General features: G+C 40.9%; 1 protein-coding gene across 1 annotated transcript; it reads left to right on the top strand.

Annotated features, from left to right (window-relative positions):
• The first annotated feature begins 1,802 nt into the window (after positions 1-1,802).
• On the top strand, positions 1,803-20,986 carry ufl1 (UFM1-specific ligase 1). The gene is made up of 19 exons (XM_034699779.1): positions 1,803-2,034; positions 2,202-2,347; positions 2,450-2,478; positions 6,416-6,513; positions 6,654-6,768; positions 6,891-7,021; positions 9,962-10,020; positions 10,367-10,513; positions 12,460-12,635; positions 12,725-12,904; positions 12,998-13,124; positions 16,191-16,313; positions 16,522-16,642; positions 16,727-16,893; positions 18,653-18,783; positions 18,945-19,025; positions 19,110-19,195; positions 19,333-19,513; positions 20,506-20,986. The coding sequence occupies exons 1-19, from the start codon at positions 1,958-1,960 to the stop codon at positions 20,725-20,727; spliced, it is 2,397 nt and encodes a 798-aa protein (XP_034555670.1). The 5' UTR covers positions 1,803-1,957; the 3' UTR covers positions 20,728-20,986.
• Positions 20,987-23,566: the final 2,580 nt, after the last annotated feature.

Here is a 23,566-nt window from a genome sequence, read left to right as displayed (position 1 = left end):
GGTTAAATGATGACATTTTCTTCCATTAAAAACATAAACAACACTGTACTCTGACTTTTGTTCTTAACGGTGTATGTCTGCTTAAACAGAGAAACCAGAACAAATTCCTTCATCATGTAATGAAAAATATTTAAACACAGGAACATAATGTTCTCTGAGAAGAGAGTTAAGGTTAAAATACAGTCACTTACAATCTAAAATAATAATACAAGTGTGAATAAAGTATGCGGACATAAAACTATTGATGAGAGAAAACGTGCCTATTAAATAACAAGTTATACTTACATATATACGTATAATAGTTTGAATAGTAACAGACTGTAAATGAAAATAACTTTGATCGATAAGATACGGTGGCCTCGAAGGTCAACTGCATAAGCATTTGATGACGATAAAAAAAAATCACCTGAAAACTAAAAACATTTCTCTAACGCAGAAATATTTCATGGATGGCAGAAACACATTTACAAAATGTAAAAAAATGTCATGCAACACAAGAAAATTTCACAAAATGTAAACATTTCTTACGCCACAAGATAATTTTTCAAAATTTTAAAAACATTTTACAAAACATATGGTCACTTTGAGGAACAAAAATAAATTTCACAAAACAAATGATTTTTTCAGATAATTAAAAATATTTAAAAAGACCCTTGAACTATTTAATGAATTAAACACACACATATGAAAAAGATACCACAACATTTTGCGAAACAAAGATATTCTGCAGAATGAATTCAACTTTTCAGAAAACATAAAATTATTAAACATTAAAACATTTCACAAAATATGAGACATTTTGTGGAATGCCAAAACTTTGCGTAACTAAAACATTTCAGAAAATAAAACATATTTAACTGAAGGAAATAAAAATCCACAAAACACAAAAAATATTTCACAAATCAAAAACTAATTTTTCAAAACAGAAATACATTTCACTATCCTCAGAAAAAATCAGAAAGAGGAAAATTGGACGACATTATTTCTCTGTAATTAGAAAAAAACAGACATATCTCATGTCCTGTTTGAGTGTGATTTCAGGGCAGCTCGACAAACTATTCCAGTCAAGATTCAAGATTCTTGTTATTGTCCTGCAGCAAAAAAGAGATGCAGAGCAGCTAGAAAATAAGAGCATGGCTCATTTAATAAATTGGAATAAAAATATAATATTGGCACTATGTCTCTATCTTCCCAGGTCATTGTTTATGATTCACACCCACAAACTATTGTAACCATCTCACATCTGAATCGCAGTGTATTTTTCTGTGTATGTTTTTATTAACCTGGTGCAATTTCACCTTTGCAATAACTTACCTTACTGTCTATTCATGATAGAAGTGTACAAAGTGTGTATCTGTGATATTTGATATAATTGTATTATGATTATGATTATGATTGTTATTTTTAATATTATTATCATTATCATTATTATTATTATATTTCTAACTATGTAAGTACAATTGTAATATCCCCCTGTCCTGTGTTGCAAGCTGCTGGAATAAACAAATTCCCCCAATAAAGTATGCCTTATCTGATCTGATCTTATCTTATCTTATCTTATCTTATCTTATCTTATCTTATCTTATATAAACTGAGTGAATAAACCATCATTATCAGCAGTAGTATTATTAATTAGTGCGTATATTTATTTCATTAAAACACATTGAGTGCACTTTAAGAAATGTATGAGTTATAAGAGAAACAATAATAATGGAGTAAGGTTTTCTGACAAACACGTCACATTCGGAGTCTCCTGGTATTTGCGGTAATCAGTGCACGAATAGCGGGTGTTGAAGTTTGGTCGTTGTGGCTTTCCGTCCTACGTCACTGTATGTTGACGTGTGGTTCTGATCTGCTGCTGTTTCTATCCAGCTAGCAGAACAGTGGTTTCCTGGTCGTTGCAGGTGAACAAAGTACTGACAGCAGGCTGTAACTACAGACACATCAAGTGTTAAGGATGGCGGATGACTGGGAGGAGATCAGGAGGCTCGCTGCGGACTTCCAGAGAGCGCAGTTTGCTGACACGGTGCAAAGGTAACTGGAACTTCATGTACTCTGCTAGCAGCTGTGAGCAGCTAGTGCTAACTAATGTTAATACTTCATTCAGAAGTGCTGTTAGTGGAGAGTAGCTCCGTTGCATTATTTCTTGTGTTAACACCGACACAGGGATATGAATTCATGACGCTTTAATGACTCTTCAGGCTTTCAGAGAGGAACTGCATCGAGATTATTTCAAAGTTGGTGCAGGAGAAGAAGCTGGATGTGGTGCACACTCTGGACGGGAAAGAGTACATCACCCCGGCTCAGATCAGCAGGGAGATCCGGGATGAGCTCTACGTCCATGGAGGTCAGTTTAACACCCGATAAACCCTGATATACAAGGGTCACTTTAACAAACTCTGTCTCAAGATATATGATTCAACACATGTCCTGTCATTCTCTTCAACAGGACGGATCAACATCGTGGACCTGCAGCAGGTGAGTGTCAGAGAGCTGGGATGTGTCTCTGTCTTCAGCTACACACACTTCATATCAGGGATGTAAGGATACACTCAACCCACGATTCGATTCAAATACCGATTTTTTTGTACGATTCACTCACGATTCTCTAATGATTTTCAAGAAAACTGGATTGAACTCGAGTTTAAATAACTATTATTTTATTTCAATTCTCAGATATGGACAGTTACAATATATATTTGTTCTCTTACATTTCTTTGTAAACAAAGTCATCCTTTTTCATTTTTAAGGTGTGTTGTAATAAAACCACTGCACACTTTTTATCAGCACCTTGCAAAAAAACTGAAATCACCGTGCAAAAATACCTTGTTGGAAAATTTCAGAACAATTATAGGAAAATGGAAAGTGAACAATTCCCAAATGAAAGTATTAAATATTAAAACAAATAAGGTAAATCTCTTTAAATTAGGGATGTATATTTCAAGTATTTTCCGTGATCGATCTTTGGAAATTCTAACGATCAATTATCGATTAATCATTAAAAAAACGTGAACATTTTCCATGTCAAAAATAATGCCAAATGTTTTGTTTTCCCCTAAATCAAATTTTCCTTCACGACACAATGTATATTAGGTTCAGGTTACTTTATTTGTACCAGTGGGTAAACTTGTTTTGCAGCCAGTGAGCTGTTCGGTCAATACAAAATTACAAGATAGATGTCAGACAGAACAAACTACTTAATGTGCAAAACATACAAACATATCTTAAAACTAATCTAACACTAAAAATGGTAAAATGAATAGACATGATGAAATGATAAAAGTGCTAAAGCTTCCATTTAAAACACATATCAGAGAACAGTCAACCAATAAAAACGATAGAATCACATGAATAGATAAGACAATCTGGGCTCAAGTCTTAAAATTGGAGGCTGACTGTGTGAGAAAATAAATGCTATTGCTTGTTCAGCTCAGTAATAGCAGCAGGAACAAAGCTTTTCTTGTGACGCTGTGTCCTGCACCTTGGGACTAAAAACCGTCGTCCAGAGTGTAGAAGCTGGAAATCACTGTGCAGAGGGTGTGAGGCATTATTTAAAGTAGAGGTGGCTATCCGCTGTACCTGATTAGTGTACAGAGATGCTGGGTATGCCTGTGGCTCACCAATCAACTTGCTTGACCATTTAACAATCTGGTTAATATTACTGATGGTTTTAAACAGCTACAGATCCTATTGAGGTGTTCAAAATGTTAACACGCTGAATATCAACGTGAGGAGCAGGCTCATAGATAATCTCTGCGGACGCATGGTCATAGAGTGAAGACTCAGACTATAACATGTGGATTTACTGCAACAGGACAACTGAACAGAATCATGTTTTAGACTCACAGTGTCCAGTTTTCTGTCTACTCATTCTTATTGAGAAAAATAAGCATGTGAACACGGTCAGGTGTCAGCCAGGAGCGCAACCGGGTCATAATCAGTCCAGCAGCGGAGAAAAATCGCTCATGGAGACCTATCACTCAGCCGCAGCCCCCAGCTGAGCGTCTCCGCTGTGTGCAGTCAGCTGATTCTGAAACATGCTTTACACTTAAAACACCTCCACTCAGAGAGTGACGAGAGAGCAGCGCAAGAGACTTAAGCGGAGTATAATGCAGATAGCGCCTTAAACTGTTTAAAAATAATATCCGGATACAATTTTTTTGAATCGATTTTAATCCACCCTTATTTGTATAGATTTTTTTACCGTCTTGTGATATATCCTTACATCCCTACTTGATTCTGATTGGTCAAAACTCGTTGTGCAAGATCACACTAAAAATGAATGTCTCTGTATTAAAAAATAATAACCGTTTATTTGTACAACACCTCTCTAGAAAGGGCGTCACAAAGTGCTTTACAATAACAGAATAAAAAGTAAACCACAAGACACAGCAAGAATTACACACAATTAGACAAATATCTTAAAAACAGACGGGTCACACAAATGCTCGTCTGAACAAATGGGTCTTTGGGACTGCTTTTTGAAAATGTGTCCATAGCTTTCAGTTCCAGTGGGATACTGTTCCAAAGTTGTGGAGCAGGTCACAAGAGTTTTAACTGGATTCTGAACTTAATGGGGAGCCAATGCGAAGACTTGAGGATGATTTTGTCAAGAGCTTCGCTGCAGCGTTTTGGACCACTCGTAGGCGATTCAAAGACGTGCTGCTCAGACAATTGAACAAAGATTTACAACAATCTAAACAAGATGAAACACAAGCATGGACAATCATCTCAAGCTCAACTTTGGACACAATGGGGAGGAGTTTTGCAATATTTTTTAAATAGTGAAATGAGGGGTGAACCAGACCATTTACATGTTGGTCCAGACTCAAAGCCTGGTCCATTTGGACCCCAAGATTCCGCAGGGCAGGCCTTACAGCAGAGGATAAGAAATCAAGGTGTTTTACCACATTTGGCACAGCATGCTCAGGAGCAGAGACAAGAACCTCAGTTTTATCAGTGTCCAACTTGAGAAAATGATCAACCGTCCAAGCTTTTACACAATTTACACAGTCAAGTATTACCAGCTACACTTCATGTCATCATATTTGTAATAAAATTTCCATGACATTCTGAAAAAGCTACACCTCTCTTAAACCATGCCAGTTTTTAACCCGTTAAGATCTGTCCTGATTCGTTCATGAAACTCCTTCAAATGTTCACATCAACTGGCTTCATGCAAGGCGCATAAGCCATTCTGAATTCCCTTCGGGTGTTGTAAATCTTTGGCTACAGTAAACAACACTCGGCAACCTGACACCTCTCAGATCCTCTACTGTGAACAGGAACAGGAACGTGACCTACACTCACGTTCCTGTTCATGAGTTGCAAACTGAATGGTTCAGTTCACTGGTGACAACCACATCACTCCCGTCATATCAAATCAATCAGAAAGGAGTTCAACTCGTGACTAAATCATAATTCCCCCTCCTCCTGTTGACAATATGACAACACTTAAGCCCCAATAAACAACATGGAGGATATTTGTATTGTTAAGGCTGATTTATACTTCTGCGTCTCCCCTACGCAGCAGGGGCTGACGCGAACATGAGCCCCACATACTTGTGCGTCGGTGTGTCTGTGTCGCGCAGCAATTCTCCACCGAAACACTAGAGGGCAGTGCGGTCTCTCTGATAGCCGGTCGCCTGCTTCCGGCCCCGCTACGATCTCTGTTTACTTTTCCACAGAGATTCAGAGCGTGTTATGTTAATCTACAGCTGATACATGTTGCTGTTTATCATACAGACATGATTACATGAAGAATAGAGAGGAGGAGATGAAATACACAGCCGATGTGCGGCCGATGTCCGGGATCCCGGAAGTGTTGTAAATGCGGGAAATACAAAGCCGCCGACGCGGACCAATCACAGGGCTTGAGGTCCGCGTCGGCTCTACGGGGAGTTACAATTTGGAGGAGGTGCACGTCAGCTACGTGCGTAGGCCTCGGCGTAGGTACGGGAGCTACGCGGACCCCCGGCGTAGGGTACGCCGTTGATTCAACGCAGAAGTATAAATCAGCCTTAAATCAGCCTTTACTCTTAAATTATTTGAAGAGCACAACTCTGTTGACGGGTTTTCTGAACAGTAGGAATAAGAAAGAGGAGAAAATATGTCTAATGAATGTAGTCTGATTAGAGTGAGGAACTATTGTTTAGCTGCATAGATACATATTTTTATATCAGTAAAATCATCTTTAAATCAATACTGGATGTCAACATATTTGTATTTAGTTAGTATCTGGGTGGTTAGTGGGATTCTGTATGATGAGCGGGTCATAGGGTCATGTCTCTCCCTGTAATGACCCACTCACCAATTACTCCTTAATAACTGCTGTCCTGATTTGACTCATGTTTCTACTCCTGTTTATTCTCTTTTATTGAGATAAAGTTATTATTACTGATCTTCTTTCTTTCAGATTATCAACGTGGATTGGGTCCACGTGGAAAGTAGAGCGAACGACATCGCTAAATCTGATAAAGGATCCCAACTTGTGCTGGGACAACTTATTGATGAGTGAGTACGACTCGAGCACCAGAATACAATCTGTAAACATGGTGCACAAATCGATCCTTCAGACTCACCGTGTCAAACTTTATGCTGAGAGCAGAGATGAATGCTGGGTAAATCTGTCGACTCTGTTGTTTTGTTTGTAGCACGTACCTGGACCGTTTGGCTGAGGAGGTGAACGACAAACTGCAGGAGGCCGGGTTGATCAGCATCGCTGAACTCTGTAAAAACTATGACCTCCCTGGAGATTTCTTATCAGAGGTGAGCCACACTGCACCCTGTCTTCATCACCAGCACGCCTTCATCACAGACACACTCTCACATGAATGTTTTCATATTCGTATTGAGACGGTTCCTTTTTTATGTCAAATGATGCATCTCAGGAGCTGTCGAAGCGCCTCGGGAAGCTCATCCAGGGAGAGATGGACCAGTACAACAGAGGAGTCATATTCACTCCGGCTTTTGTCGCTCGTCACAAAGCCCGGATACGAGGGCTTTTCAGCGCCATCACACGGTAAGCAGAGTTATCATATTCACACATGTGGGCTCAAACAAGAGCTGCAAATATTCTCTTGAGCACAACCGAGGTAATCTGGAAGAGTAGCAGAGCATAACTGTGTTTCTGTCTTACTGCCTCATTCTCTGTTCTTCTACATGAGCTACATGTCTGCCAACACAGGTTTAAACTCAGAGCTACCTGTATGTCACACCTGACATCTGACTTGATTTTCTACACAATGAGCGGGGGGATACAATGAAGCCACTTCAACACACCAAGTCTTTCTTTCAGATGGCTGGTTGGACAAAGCCTGAAGCTACAGTTAGAGATTTTGGAGACCATGGTTATGAACTTTCTTCCTAAACTCATCTGCTTCTGCTTCAGGCTCTGAGTGCGCTCATGTGACAGGAGGCGTTAGGCACGTCATTTTTCTCCACACTACAGGCTGATTTATACTTCTGCATCGACCCTACGCAGCAATGTCAGACCCGGACATGAGCACTACATACTTGTGCGTCGATGTGTCCATGTCGCGCAGCAATACTCTGCAGAAACACTTGAGGGCAGTGTGGTCTCTCCGAGAGTCTGGCCGCCTGTTTCCGGCCCCGCTACGTTTTCTGTTTACTTTTCCACAGCGATTCAGAGCGTGTTATGTTAATCCACAGCTGATATATGTTGCTGTTTATCATACAGACATGATTACAGGGAAGAATAGAGAGGAGGAGATGAAATACATGGCCAATGGAAGTGCTGTAAATGCGGGAAATACAATGCCGCTGACACATGGCTTGACGTCCGCGACGATTCAATGCGTAGTTACATTTTGGAGGAGGTGCACGTCAGCTTCGTTTATAGGCCTCTGCGTAGGTACGGGAGCTACGCAGACCTACGGAGTAAGCTACGGTGTCGATTCGACGCAGACGTATGAACCAGGCTGTAGAGGCACAATGAGCAAGTTCTGATCAAATCAGAAGCGATAAGGAACATATTTATTGCAGTTAAAACCAACACAAGAGAGAAGGATCCTGCAGAAGATGACTGTGACTTTGTAAGTCATGACCACTCACTTAGTGAGCCCCTTATTTCTAATGTGACAACTGCACACAGCACAAGTCCTACACTTTTGTTCTAGCATTTGAGTTGGAGATGAACTTATAACAGCATTTATAGAGAACGTATTGTAGGTAAAACTATACAAAAGAAAACAAAGATGATAAACAGATTCACAACAAACCAAACAGCACAACAGTCCATGTTAGAGTTCAGCATTTCAAGTGATTGAGTGGCAGGTTTGAAACGTCCAGTTGAGACAGCAGCGTCTAACTAACATTTGTTTTACTAGATAGTAAAAGTAAAACCTCCACGACACACCTGTCCCGTTAATGGCGCGTTTGTGTGGCAGTCGCGCTAACCAGCACCGGGACGAGGTGCTGGTTAGCGCCTGTCTCTACCATCACGACGGTGTTTCTGTGGCGCAGCAGCGTGGAAAGTGTGTTTACATTTCACGGCCATGCTCAGTCTCTGCAGTTTTATCTGTTTCTGACTCTCACACCACTACACACGTATCTCCAGCGACTAATGTTTTCTTCTTCTTTTGCTACTAAATGCAGTTAGCATTCTTCTTCTCCTTTTAGTTACTTAATGCGGTTAGCATTCTTCTTCTTCTGTTACCTAATGCGGTTAGCAAACAGCTCCAAGGCGCTCTTTAGCCACCATCACAACCAGGCTCCGGTTAAAAAGATGGCAAATTTTACTTTTAAAATGAGAAAATATTTACATTAAAGCTGCTGTTGGTAGTCAAAAAGTAAACATTTGTTCAGAAAGAGGGACTTTGAATGTCAACACTATCCCTCCCAAACAGATTTCCTCTTAGCCCCCCAACACAGATCGGCGTGTGCAGTCAGGATAGTGCTGGACTCATAACCAATCGGAGGACGTAGTAGGGGCGGCCCCTTAACCAATCAGGACAGAGGATTGGAGATTAGCTCTGTTTGATCCGTCATAACGTGAACAAGGAATAATAACATTGCTTGATACAAAGGTATTGGAAAACACAGAGATTTCACAATAGTCTCAAATTACTGCACTTACAGATGAGTACAGACGGGCATTATGACCTTTTCTCCAAACTCAGCAGAAAAAGCAACATTTTTTACACCATTCCTACCAACAGCAACTTTAAGTCTTCCATTTTTAATAAGTGCACGAATATTCAAGCTTTTGAAAATCCCATCCCTAGTCCATGTGTATCAGAGAACCTGAGGGGTATTCTACGACGCAGGATTAGAGGTTACGGAGGTAACATGAGGGTTAACTCTGAAGGTGGTTCACTCCCTCCTGTAACCACAGCGCTCAGCTTGATACTATCAGCGCTGCAGCTGAAACATTAGGTCTAAAACTGTCACACACGACACAAGATTAAATCAGAGAGAGAAATCACTGTTGGGGAATAAACAGAGTTATCATAGTCAGATCAATCTGCACTAATGATAGAAATAAGACGTCATTATCATAGTCTGGATTAAATGTTTAACTTCTTCACATTTTTCTAATATCAGTGCTCTGAGTTTGAATATTATGTTGATGTGCTGACGGCAGGCTGTCCGTGTCTGTGATTGGTGATATGTTGCTGACTCTGCTGGTTTTCTGGATGTGTTTTCTGCCTTCTGAGTAAAACCGGTCCCCAAACAGAGCAAACATGCAGCCTTGTGCTGCAGTTTCAAGACGTCAACCATGCTGACTGTGTCATCTGTCACGCCTCGTCCTCAGCATGTGTTATTATAAAGGCTTAAACATGTTTGCTCAGGTAAGAGGAGGGAGTCTATCCAGCATGTACAGGCAAACTCAGCCAGGAGAGATTTATCTGAGATTACAAAACCGCTCCTGCTTGACGCCTGATGCCTCATAAATCGCGCTGTTTAGACTCAACGCTCTTCCTTTTTTTTCTCTCTGCAGACCAACACCTGTCAGCAGCATGATCGGAGCATTTGGATTTCAGGAACATCTTCTGTACTGTAAGGAAACATGTGTAATAGTTATTCCTCTGACTGGTTACACTGCACTGTGGGCTGTTGAACACTGTTTTTATGTTCTCTTTGTCGTGACAGCACTCAAATCCTTTACATGAATACAAAAATAAATCAGTTTAAAGTTACAGATCTGCATTAAAACATCTTCAATGTTAGTGAACTAGTATAATATTTATTATCTGCAGGGTAAAGAGAACCTTTTTTTAAATCATATAATTGAATAGAAGTATAAAGTAGCGTATAATGGAAATAATGGAGGAGATTATAAGTACTTTAAAATAAAATATACAGTGTTTGAATAACAGTCTGTATTTATGAACTGCTGTTTCAGCCGTCCTGGAGGAGCTGGTGAACACAGGACGTCTCAAAGGAAGCGTTGTAGGAGGTCGACAGGATAAAGCCGTTTACATCCCTGATATTTACGCCAAAACTCAAAACACCTGGGTCGACTCCTTCCTCCAGCAGAATGGATATTTAGGTATCGTTTAATGTTATTATCGTTTTTTTTTATGTTACACTGTCGCATCTTTAGTGAGCTTTAAATGCTAATTATCTCACTTTTAAACTTAAAGATTTAAATGAAGGGTAAAACTAAACAATTTGATCTTATTCAACACAATGCAACACAGGGGGATACCATACAATGCATTACATCCATTCTCAATATGGTACAACACAAAGTGATGAGTACAGCACTAAATTATACAATACAATTCAATTATTATTGATTGCATGATATAGTATGATTCACACCGCAACACCTTTTCAAAAAGTTGACAGTAAAAACAGACTTGACTCTGTAGTGGAAATCACTGCATTAAAAACAGACATGACTCTGTAGTGGAAGTCACTGGATTAAAAACAGACATGACTCTGTAGTGGAAGTCACTGCATTAAAAACAGACATGACTCTGTAGTGGAAATCACTGCATTAAAAACAGACATGACTGTAGTGGAAATCACTGCATTAAAAACAGACATGACTCTGTAGAGGAGATCACTGCATTAAAAACAGACATGACTCTGTAGTGGAAGTCACTGCATTAAAAACAGACTTGACTAGTGGAAATCACTGCATTAAAAACAGACTTCACTCTGTAGTGGAAGTCACTGCATTAAAAACAGACTTGACTCTAGTGGAAATCACTGCATTAAAACAGACATGACTCTGTAGTGGAAGTCACTGCATTAAAAACAGACTTGACTCTGTAGTGGAAATCACTGCATTAAAAACAGACTTGACTCTGTAGTGGAAATCACTGCATTAAAAACAGACTTGACTCTGTAGTGGAAATCACTACATTAAAAACAGACTTGACCCTGTAGTGGAAATCACTGCATTAAAAACAGACATGACTCTGTAGTGGAAATCACTGCATTAAAAACAGACTTGACTCTGTAGTGGAAGTCACTGCATTAAAAACAGACTTGACTCTGTAGTGGAAATCACTGCATTAAAAACAGACTTGACTCTGTAGTGGAAATTACTGCATTAAAAACAGACTTGACCCTGTAGTGGAAATCACTGCATTAAAAACAGACTTGACCCTGTAGTGGAAATCACTGCATTAAAAACAGACTTGACTCTGTAGTGGAAATCACTGCATTAAAAACAGACATGACCCTGTAGTGGAAATCACTACATGGGTTCAAAATCACTGCATAAAAAAAAAATTTCTGTGAACACAATTCATCACTGCATCCACAAATGCAGGTTAAAACTGAACCATGCAAAGAGGAAACCATATATAAACATGATCCAGAAACATGGGCTCAAAATCACTGCATAAAAAACAAATTTCTGTGAACACAATTCATCACTGCATCCACAAATGCAGTTTAAAACTGAACCATGCAAAGAGGAAACCATATATAAACATGATCCAGAAACACCGGAGACTTCTCTGGACCTGAGCCCGTTTAAAATGGACTGAGGTGAAGTGGAAAACTGTCCTATGGTCTGATGAATCAAAATCTGACATTCTTTTTGGAAATCATGGACGCTGTATTCTCTGCCCTAAAGTAGAGAGGGACCACACAGCTTATTATCAGCTTACAGTTCAAAGCAAGCATCCCTGATGGTATGAGGATCATAAGAGTCCATGGCATGGGTAGCTTACACATCTGTGAAAGCTCCATTAATGCTGAACAATATATACAGGTTTAGGAGAAACATAATGCTGCCATCCAGACAATTACCTTTTCAGGAAGACCTTACATATTTAAGCAAGAAAATGCCAAACCACATTACAAAAGCATGGCTCTGTAGTAGAAGAGTCCAGGTTCTCTGTGGACCACGAGGATCTTTGATATTAGGATGTTTCTTCAAAGATCAGCATCCTCTCCTGTTTGATCAAGCATGTATAAACACCTGTGGTCAGAGTGTAAAGTGTGTGTTGAAGTCTGAATGTGTTCCTCCTGCAGAGTTTGATTCGTTGGTCAGACTGGGGATCCCTGACCCCCCCACCTACATCAAGAAACGCTTCAAGGCCAACAAGCTGCTGTTCCTCAGAGCCGCCTGTGTGGGTAAGACTCTGGTGGACCAGGTGGAGGCGTCTGTGGAGGAAGCTGTCAGCTCCTCCACATGGACTGATATACAGGTACACACAGCGCTGACTTGTTATCACATAGACTACGAGCTCATGTAGAAACACTTCTGAGTATTAATCTGACCCTCGTTTCGTTTCAGCCGATCCTGCCCAGCTGCCTGACAGAGGAGGATGTGGGGATTTTGATAAACCAGGCCATGAGAAACGCCAACGTGCAGTCCTCGGCCCGAGTGCTGGGAGGGTCTGTGGTGGTCAGTGAGAAGTTCATCAGTAACTGCCTGTCCCTGTTTGATGAGGCCATGCAGCAGAAGGCTCAGAAGGTACGGCCTGCTTTATGAAGTCACTCAGAGAGATGTTGAAAGGAAGAATATAAAACTTTAAAGCACCTTATTTTTCTGTTCCGTTTCTCTCAGGAGGTGAAGAACAATCCAGTGTTTCTGATTTCTGAAGACGATGTAAAGCAAGTGTCCATACTGACAGAGAGCTCAGCACTGTCCAAAAAAGAGAAGAGAGAAGCAGAGCGCAGGAAGAAAGCTTCAGGTTGGTTTACTCCTCACGACTCAAGCCCCACACTTTCTGCACACCTGAGGCTCAGAGAGGCTGAGGTGGTCAAACCTCTGTCCCTGATGTTGTTCTGGATCAGACTGTGAATGTGTGTAGAGATCACATCATACAGGGCAGGTAGGGATACGTCTGCAGAGTAGACTCAGGAAACTGATCCAGATACACCATGAGCTGCTGAGATCCTCGGTCTGCTACCTGGAGGAAGGTGGATCATCAGGTGCTGTACATTCACTGAGTTTATCATCTTTTGCTTTAGCTTTGTGTCATCTCTGATAATCTTTCTGCAGCTGTCAAATCTACAGCGCTTTGATACTCTCCATCTTCATGGTGCTAATGCTAGCTGCAGCTGCTGCTTCATATTTCTAGTACATTTTCAATGCAGTGGCGACTTTTCCGGTGACTTAAAGATCAGTTGTGTTAAAACTTGAGGACTTTTTCCTCCTCTGAATACATGTACCATGTGTTATGCAAGTATCCTTCTGAAACAGGGAAAAACATCCACAGCGGTGACGCCATTTTTATTCGGTCTGCTTGTTGCGACCATAGACTGTAAATAAAAATGGACAGCGTTGCTCCGCCTCTTCCTGTTGTACGGTTCTGAAGCCAAAAAATCCCGCTCCTGGGCGCAGCCATTGTGCGAAGCCACTGTAATAAGCTCCGCCCATCAGCGTAACATCACAAGACGCTGTGTGTCCTTTGAAGTTTCACTCTATGGCAGCTGTGAATCAAAGGAAACCCGGAAGTAAAACCCCGTTTTTTAACCTCTAATAACTAACGAAAAAAGAAACTTTTCAGAAAAAAGAGGCCTTGAACACAAAACAGTCAAATACTAACTACATATCACCACAGCATACGGATGTGAGAAACATTCGTATGACGTGTATTTATTTTTTAAAGGTGACATATCACGCTTTTTTCATCAATATATATTGGTCTAAGAGGTCCCCAAAACATGTCTTTAAAGTTTATGCTCAAAAAAACACTTTGAAATCGGATTTTGGCATGCCTGAAAAACCCTCTTCTTCAGTCCTCCTCAGAACAGTCTGTTTTCTCTCTGACCACGCCCCCCTCAGGAAGTGGATGTGGCCTCGGCTCTCCAGCACGTTGATCTAATGTTTACATGTTGGCTGAATATACACGGCTGCTCGGAGATCACGTTACTTCAACCCTCTGAATCTGATCCAGAATCTGATCCTGACGGAGAGGCGCCTGAAGCAGGACCTTTCTGAAGGATTGGTCACAGATTTAGTGTTTCTTGTTGTTTTATTTATCAGTATGTCGACGTGTGTCTTGGTACACAGCTATGTGGCTATGCTAACTAGCGCTAGCACTTATCCATGATAAATAAAAAATCATCCACTAGATCTTCAAATCTGCAGACTTGGGGAGTAAAACCGACCTTTGTGTTTATTAAGACAGCCTACAACTAGCATGCCTCCCTCCTAAGCTCCTTGTTACCACACATTTGTGCAGGTAATGAAAAACGGAGGGGGGATTCAGTATTATTTTATACAGTCTATGGGCTGAACAAGCTCCGAGCTCTGACTCCTTGACAGACCGGATATTGTTGTTACGTAACAAAAACACGGAAGTCTGAAACGGCTCGTTTCACACACATTTACAGAAAGGTGTAGAAATCAAAACAGGGGCAGAATGGATTTTTTTCATTCTCGGGGGGTTTGTAGACATGCCAGGGACACATATTTCAGGTAGAGAACCATTAAAAAGTCCATTTTGCATGATATGTCACCTTTTAAAGTTTGACTGCTCCCCCATTCAAATGAATGGGGAGGTGGATTTTTTTACCCATACTGCAGCCAGCCACCAGGGGGCAGACACACTGCTGAAAGCTTCACTTCCAGCCGAGCGAGATGCACCCCTGGTTGCGACTGTGCTGTTCTTCCACTCTGTATTTAATGGCAAATCCCATACTGTGTCACCCATTGTGTCGGAATGTGTAGGCTTGTTGATACATAAATAGAAGGAACATTTATGAGCAATTTTTTTATTGTTTTATCTATTGTATTTATTTATTTTACTATATGTAGTCCCAGTTTGATCACTTGTTATCCTGATTTGCAGGGTTAATTTGTTAAAACCTAGAAAGGTCTTCAAATTTGAAAACAACAATTTCCAGGTCTTGCAACTTTTTAAAAAATAGATAATCCCAGAGAGTTTTGGAGAAGTCCTGTCAGTCAAATATATGTGGTCTATAAACTGGGGATGGGCATTTCAAGCCAAATACAATTAGATAAGCGGGACGAGGTGCTGCTAGTAGCGGAAACTGAGAGCGTCTGTCTCGATGTTTATGTCAGTGTTTCTGTGACTCGGTGTGGCGTGTTTGTTTACATTTTACAGTCATGCTCAGTCCCTGGAAATACTTGTGTGTGAAATTCAGAAACGGAGAAGCTCTGCGACTGTTGCTAATGTTTTTCTTTTTCTTCTTTTACTGAACGCAGTTAGAAGACAGATTTAAGACACTCTAAAGCCACCTTCTGGCGGGAACACCATATTACAACCAGCCACCAGTAAAAACAGTGAAAAATTGTACTTAAAAAATAAGAAAATATTTGCAGTAACTCTTCAATTTTTTTTAGGTGAACAAATATTTGAAAAGCATTGCCCATTCATACTATAAACATCTTTCTGATGTGTCAAGCAGCTTGTCTTTAATTTTAGTTACAATGTACTGTGGTAAAGTTCATCAGTACCTGACGTCTCAGAGAAAGTGGTCGTGAAAATGTTCCTCAAAGACATGGAGAAGGTGTGGACATTAATTAGGAATAATGTGAATGAACCCTGAGTTTGGTAATCCTCAGAAATCTGTGTTTGGATCAGGTTGAGAAGGCGCCTTTTTGACATAAGTTTAAAGTCATGGTCAGAGTAATCTGGAGCTAGAGCTGCACAGAGACTCTGAGAATGAGGAGTGTGCTCTCAGCCTCTGCAGTAACTCATTCCCAGCTCTGAATCGTTCATGAATACCTGTGATGTTTGACTCAATCTCATGGATTATGAATCATCAGTAATCTGTTTGTTTCTCAGAGGGCAGCGGCAGCGTGAAAGGAGGCGGGGGAGGAAACGCCAGAGAGTTCCGAATCCGAAAGACCAAGAAGAAAGGGAGGAAAGATGAGGACAGCGACGAGGAAACCGGACCTTCACAGCAAAGTAAAGTCAGCGCCTCAGAGTGTGTTCATCTTCAGAGGGACACACTGTCTCTGCGTGCACATTAAGTCTGCTCACTGAGGTGTTTTACTGGAACAAGAGTATAATGCCTGCTTGGCTAGAAATCTCTCCCCTGGGTTGTTAAGCCTTTTTTTTTGATAACTGAAGTATCCCAGTGAGACTAATTAGCTCGTGTTTTACTTTTGCCAAGATCGCAGCAAACAGACTGCGGCCCCCTTTATGGCCCTGGAGGAGATCGAAGCAGTTTTAGAGGAGAGAGTGAGCGACTGCCCCGAAGAAATCCTCTCTGAGTTGGCAGAGCATTTAGTCAGGTAACACACGGATTCTGTGCAGAGATGGTTTCTCTAACACTCTGAGGGCGTTACGTTCATCCTCCCACTTTCTGTGTCTCTTAGGCCTCTGAACAAAACCTACCAGGAAGTGCTGCGGGCCGTGTTCATGTCCTCCACCAGCTCTCCGTCAGGAGCCAACAAGAAGAAGAGCATGAAGGACCTTCAGGAGGAGATCACCAACCTGTACAACAACATCCGACTCTTTGAAAAGGGAACCAAGTTCTTCTCTGGTAAATTCGTCTTCAGCCGCAGACGTGCAGAAATCACAGACTGTCCATGACTTTATTCACTAAACACTCATTACATTGTTTTTAAACCAGGTGTGTTATAAACTTTCTTTAAACTTCATCCTGAACGGGGAGCTGGTGGCCTAGCGGATTAAGCGCCCCACATACAGAGGCTACAGTCCTCGACTCTGGACTGTAGACTATTTGCTGCATGTCTTTCCCCACTCTCTACTCCCCACCTTTCCTGTGTCTATTCAGCTGTCCTATCAAAGGCAAAAATGCCCAAAAAGTGTAGCTTAAAAAAAGGGAGGCTGTAATGCCGAGCCGTGCCGTGCCGTGCTTGTGCGCTGTTGATTCACTTGCGTATAATACGCTCTGACTGACTGCCAATACATAAATCTGCATTGTTACAGCAGTAATGGCACAACTCAACTCAACCCATCTTTATTTATTTACTCACCTTTCATACATCCAAGCATGCAGCACAAAGTGCTTCACAAAAGAACAGAGAAATAAAATAACAGCAACAGAGGGAGTGATAGAAGGCTAAAATAAGATAGAGGAATGTGATATGAAAAATACTAAAAAAAATAAAAATGTAATAAAATCACTTAAAATAAAATCAATCAATTAAATGAAATCACTTAAAATAAAATCAATCAATTAAATAAAATCACTTAAAATAAAATCAATCAATTAAATGAAATCACTTAAAATAAAATCAATCAATTAAATAAAATCACTTAAAATAAAATCAATCAATTAAATGAAATCACTTAAAATAAAATCAATCAATTAAATGAAATCACTTAAAATAAAATCAATCAATTAAATAAAATCAATTAAATAAGATCACTTCAAATAAAATCACTTCAAATAAAATCAATCAATTAAATGAAATCACTCAATTATGTAAAATCACTTAAAATAATAAAATCAATCAATTAAATAAAATCACTTAAAATAAAATCAATCAATTAAAAAAAATCAGATAAATACCAGAACAATAAAATAATTAGAAAGAAGAAGATAGGATAAGATAGAATAAAAATAAAATTAAAAAGAATGATGCTAAAACAATGGTCATAAAAGTAATAATGCAGTCCAGGGCTAAAAGGAAATTACTCTAATTTAAAAAACGTGAGTCTTAAGTTTACACATAGAGAACTTGTCGTTTTAATGTCCAGGGGCAGAGAGGTCCACAGTTTTGGTGCATAAAAACCGAAAGCTCTCCGGACGGCACTTGGGAGGGACACATGAGGAACATTTAAAAGGGAATTATTCAAGGATCTCAGTGAACGTGGTGGAACATAAAATGACAGGAGATCAGTGATGTATGGAGGAGCAAGGCTGTTAAGAGCTTTAAGAACAATTAAAAGTACTTTAAAATCACTTCTTAAAGAGACAGGTAACCAGTGCAGAGTTTTAAAAAGAGGAGTAATGTGATCTATTCTCTTTTTTTTTTTGTTAAAACTCTGGCAGCAGCGTTCTGAAGGGAGGGAATCATGACGAGTGGTAGTAATAACTTACATAAATATATTTAATGAAAAAAACTAGCTGAGCATGCAACATTTCTTATTGATTACTCGGTTAACCACCAGAATAATTGACAGAATACTCGATTAGTAGAATATTGTGTTGTTGCAATTATTGCCTTCCTCTGTCATTGTCGCCCCGCTCTAATGTTCTCTTAGTTCAGTGTGGCTCACTCTGCCAGCCGAGGCTTCGGTGATGATCTAATGTAAATTCTGTGATCCTGCAGACGAGACTCAGGTCCACATTTCCAAACACATCCTGAAGACCCTGTGCACGGACGTCACCAACATCCTGGTGAACTTCCTGGCTGCCGACCTGATGATGTCTGTGGAGAATCCCAGCAGCATCAGCACCGAGGTGAGAGAGACAAAGCCTCTTCTCTATCTCTGCGTCTCCCCAGGCGAGCCGTGATCTCTCCTAATCTAGTTAGGGTTAATCAGGACTCTGTGTTTGATCCGCTCTGTGGGAGTTGTTAGAGTGTGGACTTCATCTCAGATGTGTCTGATGTGTCGCCACAGGTCAGAGTGAAGATTTTGGGCAAACTGTCAGAGGACACCAAAGGACCCCTTATGAAGCTGCACAACAGTCTGAACGGCAAAGTGAGTGTTTCCTGTCCGTTACATCATCTGCTGGTCTCTGTTGTGACAAAGTGAAGGAACTTGTTCACTTTTTGATCCTCACAGACCATCGAGGACTTTCTGACCAACATCGAGAGCTGTGCGGAGGTGTGTGGGTTCATGCTGAAGAAGGGAGACAAGAAGAGGGAGAGGTAATGACGATGACCTTTGAGACTAAAAGGCCGTTTCACAAACTTTTTCATCCTTTACTCACAAAAAACCTGCTTCAGCTTTAAAAGAGGAAACTCATACTCATAACTTTTAATGAATGTGAACTTGTGTTCTGCAGGCAGGCCCTGTTCATGCACCGTCAGGCTCTCACTGAGCAGCTGAAGGAGACGGAGGATCCCGCTCTGGTCCTCCACCTCACCAGCGTGCTGCTCTTTCAGGCCAGCACCAACTGCATGTTGCACGCACCAGGACGCTGCGTGCCTCAGATCATCGGAACCCTCACGGGCCGAATACCCACGGTACGTATTTTAAAAACACATTTCAGGATTTATACGGCTGCAGATGAGCTTCAGCACAACCTGTAACATGCTGTGTGTTTGATTTGACCTGCTGAAGCAAACAACAATGGTGTTACGGCCAAATTCCACCAGATCCATGTGCAGTCCGTCACTGATCTGTCATTGCACCGGATCTAATAGGTTTCTATTCTAGTCAATGTTTTAAGTTTCACTTGATCCGCATCGTTGGGTCTATGATCCGGCAGGTTGGAGCCCTCTGGATCAGATACACAAGACTTCTATTTTTGCTGGCATCAATCTCAACAGAGCAGATTGAGCGGGACAGGAAGTCAGGCACCAAAACAAAATGAAAACATCCCGTTAATTTTCAGAATAAAACACTGTGTTATCACCAGATCGTATTTCACTTAACTACAACAATAAAACCATCATGATGAGCGGAGCCAGGCCTGGAGTCCACAGGTCAGAGGTTTCCAGAAGACCATAAAGACAACATGGATGAGGAGAGGAGGAGGAGAATCCTTGATTCAGTGATTACTGCAGGAAAACCTCGGTCACATGACTCCATCTGTCCGGCGGTCCTTTTCCGTGCTGCGTTCTAAGAACCATTGGGTGTTGACGGACGAGAGAACACAGAGCTAAGGCAGGTTTTAATCCACTGGCTGACTCTCAAAGGTTTCAGTTGGATTTTGGAGGAACTTCTCATCCAGACGTCCTACTTTGTGCCTTACTTTTCTAACTCAGCGGAGGCAGACATGTTTATTTGTGCTTCAGTGTGGTCTAAATGCTTCAGCAAATGTTGGCAACACACTCCCTCACCACAGGATTGTTTGCATGTACTGTTCAGACACTGCAGCTGTGTGTTATCTCCATCTGCTGTCTGCAGTCTCGCAGCCAGAGAGCGCTTGTTTGGTGAGTTAAACGCCTGAAATGTGTGTGTGTGTGTGTGTGTGTGTGTGTGTGTGTGTGTGTGTGTGTGTGTGATGTTCCAGGAGCAACAGCAGCTGCTGTCTACCTACCAGAGCCTGGTGGTGAAGCAGCTGGTGAGCCAGAGCCAGAGCAAGAAGCAGGAGGAGGCTGGAGAGGAGGCGAATAAAGAAGAGGAGGAGCAGGACGAAGAGGGCAGGAGCGTCCGCACGCAGCTCATGAACCTGATGCCACAAATCAAAGACCTGCTGCTGACCCAGAAGAAGACGTCCGTCACCGAGGAGTGAGCAGGACAGAGATGAGAGGAGTGAATGTCTGAACCGCTAATGATTAATTTTCTAATGTCTGAAATGTTCAGATGAGTAATGGTGACTCTGACAGATCAGCTGTTCATACTGTATCTTTGTGAATGATCCATGTGGACGTAATTCTAAATTATTGAAGTTAAATTCCTGTGTGGGATGTCTCCCTGTAAACCTTATTAACATGAACATCCTCAATGAGGCTCTGGGGTTCATGCATTCATTAAAACCCTCCTCTTCTTCACGTGTTGCACTTTCTATTGAACAAAGTTTTCAGCTCTTTTTCAGGTGTCTGCCTGAAGTATGAGGTATCCACCAATTATGTTTAAGCTGGCAGGAAGAAATAATCCATGTGGAGTGAAATAGGGTGGACTATAGAAGCGAAATGCCATCCAGGAAGTCATTATTATTCAGCTTTTCATCTTATAACAAGTTTATTAAATATGACTCCAGATGTTATTCCGCTAGTTGGAGCCTAAATAATCAGTCGAGGAAGTCTTGGCCAGGAGCAGCTAAGTGCAGATCTGTTTTCTTAACTACAGGCAATGAAATATGTTTCCCCCCTCGAAGGCTAAAACGTCTCAAGATGATTTCTGATAGCCTCAGCCTATTTTTTTTACATGATTCACTTTTATAAAGTCTGCAGCAGCACTCGTATTCCTGCTCCGCCTTGGAAAATTAGCTAAATATTTGATTCTAAACCTTTTAAAGCAGCAAATGATAAACAACTTACAAATTCTGAAAAGATTATTCACCCATGGTTACATAAAGGTCGTCTGGATAGAAAATTCACCAAGAAACAACCTTCAGTGTTGGCGAATTAAGCCTTTTATAACTTTTGAGAATAATAAATTAGTCTTGCATAATTAAGGGCGTGGCTGACTTGACTGACAGCATTGTAGCTGTTAGCTTGGAGCCCAAAGGCTTGCCTCAACTCTATCTCTTGGTTGACTGAAAGGGAGGTTAAGTCAGATTTCCTCGATTATGTCTTCAGAAACCAATGTATGATGTCATTAAGACAACCTCCATATTTTACTAATCAATCAATCAGTCTTTGTTTATATAGCGCCAAATATCCACAAACGTTATCTCAAGACTATATTCAAACAGAGCAGGTATAGACCGTACTCTGTTCTATTATTAATGAAGACCCAGCATCAAGACAGGATAAGATCCAGTCCATCTTAATCCACTATTTGCAAGTTTTTATTTAGCAAGTTACAGTGGCAAGGATAAACTTCCTTTAACAGGCAGAAACCTCCAGCAAGACCAGACTCATGTTAGACACACATCTACTGAGACCGAGTTGGGGTTAGAAAGAGGGATAGATGAGATGAAGACAGAGAGAGAGATGAAAGTGGTGAGATAGATAGTAGTAGTTGTAGCGGCTGGCCCTCTATGGCAGCGACTCAGAGGAATTAGGTTCCCAGTGTGTAAGTTCCCCCAGCCTACAGCAACATAACTAAGAGCTGGTCCAAGCCTGAACCAGCCCTAAATATAAGCTTTATCAAAAATGGAAGCCTCAAGCCTGCTCTTTAAAGTAGAGAGGGTGTCTGTCACCCAGACCCTGACTGGTAGACGATTCCAAAGGAGAGGGGTCTGATAACTGAAGGCTCTACCTCCCATCCTCTCATACTACTTTTGGGCTGACTATAAAAACCAAACAGATTATAAATATTAAAAGAATAAATGCCATCAAAGAAGATTAGGAGTATTTCTGATACTGTGGAGAATGGAAGCCCATTTCTGACAGGCCTAAAGAGAAGAGGGAGACTTGGCCTTAATGAAAAAATGTATAATCCCAAATGTTAAATCATAATTATGAGAAAGTAAATCAAAAGTATGAGATTAATGTACCCATGGTTACATAGGTTCCTGCTACGGAGGTATTGAAGGGAGTCTGCCCCAAAAGCTTGTAGCTGCTCCTGATCCCTCCACCTTGAAGAAAGGTGTTCCATTCAGCTTTGGGTGTGACCTCTAACAGAGGGTTAACAATGAGTCAACATTTCAGCGACCGCTACTGCTGGGATTCAAAAATCCCACAGAAACCAGTGTCTGATGTCACAGCAGTCCTGTGTGTGTACGTTTAGTGTCTTGACATTCACTTTTTTGACAAGAACAATCTCTGAAGTCGGAAAACATCTTGGAAAGTTTGAGAGGATTTTAGCAAACAGTGAAAAGTCGATTGATTCACATATATACAGTACATACAGTGATTCACATATTGCAGATCTTTTTGGTATTGTCCTTGTTGTTTCAACATTACATCTTGTGAACTCAAAGTCAGCACAAAAACACTTCCAAACTAGAGATAGGACAATCTGAGGAGTCTGTGAATGCAGGTTTGATCCTGTTTGGATAAAAGGTGTTATTTGCACAGTGGTCCATTGAAACTTAACAGCTCCTGAACACAAGTGTAGGTGGATTTTGAATTTAGAACATTAGTCACAGCCTGGAGAAGTGATAAGTTATATAAGGATTTTAATCTTTGCAGCTGTGAGAGGATTAAATGTTGACATTATGATTTCATTTGAGAGCAAAAAGACATGTATGAGTTGTTTACCTCTCTGGTGATAGTTCATGGCACTTAGTTACTCAGGATTTGTCTGACGGAGTGTTACTCACCTGTGTACCACTAGAGGGCAGTAGACGCTGAGTAATGTTACAGAAAAACAATGAGGAGTATTTTGATTCAGGCTGAGGGCCAGAAACAGACCTGACATTTTCATCATTTGAACTCCAGATACTTTTAGATCGAGGATCTTAACTACATGACCTACACGGTCAAAACTGTGGGAGCACACACGTGAGGGTTAAACATCTC

Source organism: Notolabrus celidotus, chromosome 13, assembly GCF_009762535.1.
Source record: "Notolabrus celidotus isolate fNotCel1 chromosome 13, fNotCel1.pri, whole genome shotgun sequence".
Lineage (NCBI taxonomy): Eukaryota > Metazoa > Chordata > Actinopteri > Labriformes > Labridae > Notolabrus > Notolabrus celidotus.
Note: the sequence above shows the minus strand (reverse complement) of the source record. Positions and strands in the feature narration are given on the sequence as shown.

Excerpts from the sequence above, each read along its gene's own strand:
- ufl1 (XM_034699779.1), top strand. The coding sequence starts at position 1,958 with ATGGCGGATGACTGGGAGGAGATCAGGAGGCTCGCTGCGGACTTCCAG. Across the intron at positions 6,769-6,890 it reads CTGGAGATTTCTTATCAGAG|GAGCTGTCGAAGCGCCTCGG; the intron begins GTGAGCCACACT and ends GATGCATCTCAG. Across the intron at positions 16,314-16,521 it reads AACCGGACCTTCACAGCAAA|ATCGCAGCAAACAGACTGCG; the intron begins GTAAAGTCAGCG and ends ACTTTTGCCAAG.